We start from the raw sequence: 7807 nt of genomic DNA, 5'->3' as shown, positions 1-7807 counted from the left end.
GGTGCAGGATCGATCCCTGGTTGGGGAACTAATATCCCGCATGCCATGAGCCATGGCAAAAAAAAAAGAAACAAGTTTCTCCCCAAGGAATATACATAACAATCTGATACATGTCTTTGGGTTCTACAGGAACTAAGGCTCCCCACCTAGGTGGAGGATGGAATGATGATGTCGACCCTCCTGACTTCAATCAACTAAAACCTGGACTCTGTTGACCTCTGCCCCAATTCTACGATGAATTCTCCTCTGCTCAAGCCCCTTCATGAATATGTACGCTCCCTTAGCTTAACGCTTCCCCAATTTTCCTGTTTGGAGAGACAATGCATTGGGGAAGATTCTTTGTTTTCCTTAGTTGCTGCAAGTAATATATCCTTCCTTATTCCTAACTTTGGCTTAGTCGTGTCTTTTGGGTTCACTAAGGTGAACCACTTTTCCAGTAATGGCTTGACCAAGAGGAGAGTGCAGGCAACATACAGATGGCAAATACTGTGAACAGCAATGGATGATGCGAACGTCAGTCTGACCTCCTTCCCTTATCTCCTGAGTCAAGATCCTTACACAGCTCCAGGTTTTGTCTCTAGCTCTGGAAAGCTCCACCTCTGCGCTTTACCCGATAGTACTTCCTCCCTCCCTGGGCTCAGTTCCCCCGCCAGTCTCTCCGTCACTCAGATCAACAGCAAGCTCCCCAAATCCCCCATTGGCTCCTTTAGCCTTTCCCACCCGGCTCCTCCCACCAGAAGCCCCGCCCCCTGCGCTACGCTCTCGCTCTGGCTTACCTTTCACCGGCGCAGGTGGCGTAGGCGACCAAATCCAGCGGCACAGCGACAGGACAGTCGAGCAGCCGGAAGCGGCCTCTCTTTTCCGGAACCCCACTGCCTTGTGGGACCGTGGCTGGTTCCTCCGGCCTGGGCAGGTTTTCCGGACTCCTCCGCTCCACCTCCCTCCTCGGGTACGGAAGCTGAGAGGGTCCGCGGACGGCCATGGCGGCGCACCTCAAGAAGCGGGTGTACGAGGAATTCACTAAGGTGGTTCAGGTAAGCTCTGGAAGGAAAGGTCCCGGCACCGGTCTGGGGTAGGGGAAGGTTCTCCACGCTCCAGGCACTTTGCCAGACCAGGCGCCACAAAGCTGGGTTGAATGCCTACTGCTTTGGTAGGCAGCGTCTCTGAGGCTACACTTTAGTGGGCGTGTCGTTTGCCGCTGTTGTTGTCAGCATTAATACGTGCAGTCTGACGCTAAAAAATTATTAGAAGAAACAAACAGCGCTTTACAAAATATCTTATTCGTTACTTCATTTTATTCGTATTACATTAGCATCCTCATTTTACAGATGAGGACTTTGAGGCTTCTGGTGGAGTATGAGCCAGTTAGTGGCAAATTGCCTCCCAACTCCCGTTACAAAAAAAGCGCCCAGGGACAAGTTGGCTGTATGCAGAGCTCAAGGGATTGGAAGAGGAGCTTATAGAAATCCTCAAGACCCAGTCAGAGCAGGCGAGGGTCACAGGCTTCATAGGGGTGGAACTTTCCGTTGGTGGAACAGTTCACTTAGGGAGGAGGGCAATACCTTCCTCCTTTAGAGTTGTTTAAGGACTGGTGGGCCAAACCCGTGTCAGCAGTTAGTGATTCTCCTTGTATTTCCTCATATATATAGCTGAAGTAGAGGTTGATCCCACGTCATACCTTGTGTCGTGCTTCTCAGATTTTGTGTATCCAAATCACCTGGGGTCTTTTTAAAATGTAGATTCTACTCAGTAAGTAAATCGGGCCGGGGAGGTGAGGCAATAATCTGCACTTCCGAGAAGCCCTCAATTGATGCCAGTCAGTAGCATCCTTCCATCCACAGACTTGTGGAGTAGCAAGCTTTAGACCATCCAGCAGGACACTGATCCTTAAACATTTCATTTATTCCTTCAACAAGAGTTTACTGAGTAAAAGAGTGGTTACTACGTATTAGGTATGGTAAAAGGTGCTGAGCTACAAAGTCCAATACACAGTAGGGTCCCTGTCCTTTAGGAACTCACAGGCGAGTGGGAGATACGGAACGGCATATCTGTGATTGTAGTACAAAGAGGTAATTGCATCGACAAATCAAGTCTTCCTCTTTTTACAGCTACTTGTTTTTTTAAAATAAATAAATTTATTTATTTATTTATTGTTGGCTGCGTTGGGTCTTGGTTGCTGAGCGCGGGCTTTTTCTAGTTGCGGCGAGTTGGGGCTACTCCGTTGCGGTGCGCGGGCTTCTCACTGCGGTGGCTTCTCTTGTTGCGGAGCACGGGCTTTAGGCGCGCGGGCTTCAGTAGTTGTGGCACACGGGCTCAGTAGTTGTGATTTGCAGGCTGTAGAGAGCAGGCTCAGTAGTTGTGGTGCACGGGCTTAGTTGCTCCGTGGCGTGTGGGATCCTCCTGGACCAGGGTTCGAACCTGTGTCCCTTGCATTGGCAGGCGGATTCTTAACCACTGTGCCACCAGGGAAGCCCCCCCCCCCAACCCTTTTTTTTAACAGCTATTTCTTTTTGTAAAAACTCCCTAGCCAAACTTCCTAGCTCTTTGTGATTTAACAGTATTCCTTCTAGCTGTATCACTGCCTTTTTTGTTTTGTGGACACTTTGTGACGTATTCCCATTGTGTGTAGGGAAGTTAGTTTGCTTCTTATTCTTGTTTTTTTATGAAAATAACTTTGATATTTACCTTTACACTCTTTTGTTGCTCCTTTTTATGTGAAATTAGTTTTCCTCAACTTTTAAAATGAGTCAACATTCAGGAAAGCTTTCTGACTAAACAGAGCTCCCTCTTCTGTGGCTTGCTTTTTGGGATTTCCTGGCTCTGTTTCGTTTGCCCCCCTTTTTAAAAAATTGTGGCAAAATATATATAACACAGAATTTATCATTTTAACCATTTTTAATGTAGGTTTCAGTGGCATTAACTACTTTCACTTTGTTGTGAAATGTCACTTCCTTTCTTTCCAGTATTCTGTTGTTCCCCCTTACCAAGACTACTCACCCCTCCTCCAGCATGCTACGTGTTTGCACCTCTCCAAACTTTTGTATCTATTGTCTCCTTTACATAGAACGGATGTCATGCTTCCCTCTCTCTTTGTTCTTCACTCAGTGGACTTATATTTTTGCTTTAGTCTCTCCTCCCCTGCTTCTGTAGCACTCATCTATTTGTACTTATCACTGAGTGCTACTATAATTACTAGTGTACATATCTCCCCACCAGTTTGGGCTCCTCGAGGGCAGAGATGATGCGTGGTTCATCTGTGTTCCCTGGATAGACCATAAGGCCTGGCTCACTAAAATGTTATAGATGGTTGAATGATAGCAGATATTGGTCTGTCCTTCTCCTTATATACTCCCTAGGGAAAAGAATCTTTCCAATCTTTTGACCTAACTGCAGCCCAGATAACACTGAAGACCAAATTTGTGTGGAATAGGATGGAAATTGGTAAGGATTTTAAGAGAAGAGCTCATTTCTTCACTTCATTGTTCATGCATGGTTACCATGGAGTGATGAAATGAGATCTTACTGCTTCTCTTATTTTTCCTCTGCTATGAAGATGAGGGAGAGAGAACTGATATGTATATAGTGCTTATTATGTGTTTGCACAATAAAGACATTATACTTTAGACTTCTTAACTATCCCTATGATGTAGGTATTGTATTCCTTTTTATAGAAGAAGAAGGCCTTCTCTAGCCAGTAAGTGGTAATTGAACTCAAATTCCTCTGACTTCAAAGCCCTTGGTTTTTTTATTATGCCATGCCATGTTCCTGTCTAGAATAATCCTAGTCTCTTCTCTGTAGAAGTGTAAATTTGTAAAGAGGTGATTGCTCAAGGTATCATTATGATGCATCAAGCGTTAAGGAAAAATTTTTTTTTGAATTTTATTTTTAATACAGCAGGTTATTAGTTATCTTTTTTATATGTATTAGTGTATATATGTCAATCCCAATCTCCCAATTCATCCCACCACCACCCCTCACCCCTTTCCCCCTTTGGTGTCCATACGTTTGTTCTCTGCATCTGTGTCTCCATTTCTGTGTGCAAACTGATTCATCTGTGCCATTTTTCTAGATTCCACATATATGCGTTAATATACGATATTTGTTTTTCTCTTTCTGACTTACTTCACTCTGTATGACAGTCTCTAAGTCCATCCATGTCTCTACAAATGACCCAATTTCGTTCCTTATTATGCCTGAGTAATATTCCATTGTATGTATGTACCACATCTTCTTTATCCATTCGTCTGTCTGTGGGCATTTAGGTTGCTTCCATGACCTGGCTATTGTAAATAGTGCTTCAGTGAACATTGGGGTGCATGTGTCTTTGAATTATGGTTTTCTCCAGGTATATGCCCAGTAGTGGGATTGCTGGGTCATATGGTAATTCTATTTTTAGTTTTTTAAGGAAACTCCATACTGTTCTCCATAGTGGCTGTATTAATTTACATTCCCACCAACAGTGCAAGAGGGTTCCCTTTTCTCTACACCCTCTTCAGCATTTGTTTGTAGATTTTCTGATGATGCCCATTCTAACTGGTGTGAGGTGATACCTCATGTAGTTTTGATCTGCATTTCTCTAATAATTAGTGATGTTGAGCAGCTTTTCATGTGCTTCTTGGCCATCTGTATGTCTTCTTTGGAGAAATGTCTATTTAGGTCTTCTGTCCATTTTTGGATTGGGTTGTTTGTTTTTTTAATATTGAGCTGCATGAGCTGCTTATATATTTTGGAGATTAATCCTTTGTCCATTGATTCGTCTGCAAATATTTTCTCCCATTCTGAGGGTTGTCTTTTCATCTTGTTTATAGTTTCCTTTGCTGTGCAAAAGCTTTTTAGTTTCATTAGGTCCCATTTGTTTATTTTTTTTTTAATTTCCATTACTCTAGGAGGTGGTCAAAAAAGAGCTTGCTGTGATTTATGTCATAGAGTGTTCTTCCTATGTTTTCCTCTAAGAGTTTTATACTGTCCAGTCTTACATTTAGGTCTTTAATCCATTTTGAGTTTATTTTTGTGTATGGTGTTAGGGAGTGTTCTAATTTCATTCTTTTACCTGTAGCGGTCCAGTTTTCCCAGCGCCAGTTATTGAAGAGACTGTCTTTTCTTCATTGTATATCCTTGCCTCCTTTGTTATAGATTAGTCGACCATAGGTGCGTGGGTTTATCTGTGGGTTTTCTATCCTGTTCCGTTGATTTATATTTCTGTTTTTGTGCCAGTACTATATTGTCTTGATTACTGTAGCTTTGTAGTATAGTCTGAAGTCAGGGAGTCTTGATTCCTCCAGCTCCATTTTTCTTTCTCAAGATTGCTTTGGCTATTCAGGGTCTTTTGTGTCTCCATACAAATTTTAAGATTTTTTGTTCTAGTTCTGTGAAAAATGCCATTGGTAATTTGATAGGGATTGCATTGAATCTGTAGATTGCTTTGGGTAGTATAGTCATTTTCACAGTGTTGATTCTTCCAATCCAAGAACATGGTATATCTCTCCATCTGTTTGTGTCATCTTTGATTTCTTTCATCAGTGTCTTGCTGTTTTCTGAGTATAGGTCTTTTACCTCCTTATGTAGATTTATTCCTAGGTATTTTATTCTTTTTATTGCAATGGTGAATGGGATTGTTTCCTTAATTTCTCTTTCTGATCTTTCATTTTTAGTGTATAGGAATGCAAGTGATTTCTGTGCATTAATTTTGTATCCTACAACTTTACCAAGTTCGTTGATTAGCTCTAGTAGTTTTCTGATGATTACTATTGATTACAACTTTTATCTTCTGTTGTGATCTTCTCTATATCTACACACCAGGGCCTTACATAAGCCCTGGAGTAACAGGTTCCCTTTTACGTGAACTTTTTGGCACTCATCATATGTAACAGATGCATCTAGAATAGTTCTAGTTAGGCACCATCCTTGGGAAAGTTGAGAAAATAGTTACTCAGCTAATTTTGTGTGTTCTGTGGTTCAGATGAGGATCCCTGATTGAGATAGACTAGTGGTAGGTCATCATTTCTGTTTTTTATGGATGATAAAAATGTGAATCATGACATACTTAGAATAGAGCAGCAGAGTTGGAATCAGAGACAACTTCTAATTCCAAATGAATCATTCAGTAAATATTTGTTAAGTAGCTGCAGTTTGCTAGGCATGTGGCAATGTATTTCTTTCCTATACTGACCATCCTTCTAACAAAGGTAGAATGATTTGGGTGAAAATAGTCATCTGTTATGAGAGGAAGATTTTTTTCCTCAGTGTAAGCTGCAGACCATTCCCATCAGTTGTAGTTTTCTTAGGAGGCAAGGTGAGCCTAGTAAGTGCCTCAGCACAGTCTGAATATATTTGTCGAATTGAGATTTCTTTTCTAATAAGGAGTGGAGCAGATCCTTTGTGTGTCCTCTTAACCCTAAAGCTACAACAATCCTAAGAGATAGGCAGAACAAAATATTCATGGACCTACTTTACAGAGAAAGAAACTGAGACTTAGAGAAGTTAAATAACTTGCCCAAAGCTGTAGGAGCTAGTGAAAAGCAAAATTGGGACTCATAGCTTTGTCTCCAGTTGGCTCCTTTCCCAGTTCATAACACTGCTTTTTGTTTAAGCTGGGTCTGTTACCTAAATACATTATTTTGGTATAGGAAAAATTATTTCCATCAAACAAGGTAAAGTTAAATTTGCAACTCTCTGTTTTCCGTCAAGTTTTCATGTTTTATCTTTCCTACCCTCTTGCAGCAACAGCAGGAGGAAATTGCTACTAAGAAACTCCGACTGACAAAACCAAGTAAATCTGCAGCACTCCACATAGATCTGTGTAAGGCTACCTCCCCAGCAGATGCTTTGCAGTACCTACTTCAGTTTGCCAGGAAGCCTGTGGAGGCAGAAAGTGTGGAGGGAGTAGTCAGGATTCTCTTGGAACATTATTACAAGGTAAGAAGGTCTTGAGGACCTGATGAGAGTGTGTATGGGAGTATGTATAGGAGTTGTACCATGTGTCTGCAGAATAGGTTAATATGCAAAATAAATAATAACGTGTTCATTCAACAGTCTTTTACTGAGTGTCTTCCATGTGCTAGGCACTGTGGATACAGAGATAAAAAAGATCAAAAAGGTCCAAAAAGATCCTATTATCAGAAGCTTTCAGGGGCTTCCCTGGTGGCAGAGTGGGGACACGGGTTCCAGCCCTGGTCCGGGAAGATCCCACATGCTGTGGAGCAACTAAGCCTGTGCACCACAACTACTGAAGCCTGCGCGCCTGGCGCCCGTGCTCCACAGCAAGAGATGCCACTGCATTGAGAAGCCCATGCACTGCGATGAAGAGTAGCTCCTGCTTGCAGCAACTAGAGAAAGCCCACACGCAGTGAAGAAGACCCAATGCAGTCAAAAAAAAAAAAAAAAGGTTACCATATCTAGATGGAAACAGATGTGAATGATAAAATGCATCAAATTGCTCAGAGTACTGAGAGTGCATTGGAGCACAAAGGAGGAGTTAACTTCAACCATGACCCTTCTGTAACCAGATTTGTCTCTGGCATATAGTCCTCTCATTCTGCTGTTACTGCTTTAATTCAAGGCCCTCATATCTAACTGCAATAGCCCTTTTTTTTTTTTTAACTTTTTTAGCTAAGTGGCATTTTATTTCTCTATTTTCATGGGTTAGAAAAAAACATCAATTCATGCATAGTTAAATAGAGGAAATATTTTAAACAGAAAATGAAATTTGCAAAATGGTTTATTTTTCAGTTTTTATTTGTAAATAAGATCTGAAGTAAAAGAAGAAATAATTTTCAAATATTTGAATCACAGATGACTTCGGATTTT

General features: G+C 41.6%; 1 protein-coding gene across 2 annotated transcripts in view; it reads left to right on the top strand.

Annotated features, from left to right (window-relative positions):
- Positions 1-836: 836 nt before the first annotated feature.
- Positions 837-7807, top strand: part of INTS4 (integrator complex subunit 4) — a 113941-nt gene continuing 106970 nt past the window's right edge. Inside the window, exons 1-2 of one of the 2 annotated variants that reach the window (XR_009542477.1) lie at positions 837-1034; positions 6722-6916. Coding sequence is in view for 1 of the 2 variants with exons in the window: in XM_060160115.1 (XP_060016098.1) it covers positions 981-1034; positions 6722-6916 (249 nt within the window). In the remaining variant the exon portion in view is untranslated. The remainder of the gene's footprint in view (positions 1035-6721; positions 6917-7807) is intronic. The other variant, XM_060160115.1, reaches the window with a different exon arrangement.

This window comes from Lagenorhynchus albirostris, chromosome 9 (assembly GCF_949774975.1).
Source record: "Lagenorhynchus albirostris chromosome 9, mLagAlb1.1, whole genome shotgun sequence".
Classification (NCBI taxonomy): domain Eukaryota; kingdom Metazoa; phylum Chordata; class Mammalia; order Artiodactyla; family Delphinidae; genus Lagenorhynchus; species Lagenorhynchus albirostris.
The sequence above is the reverse complement of the archived record's forward strand: the minus strand, read 5'-3'. Positions and strand labels throughout refer to the sequence as shown.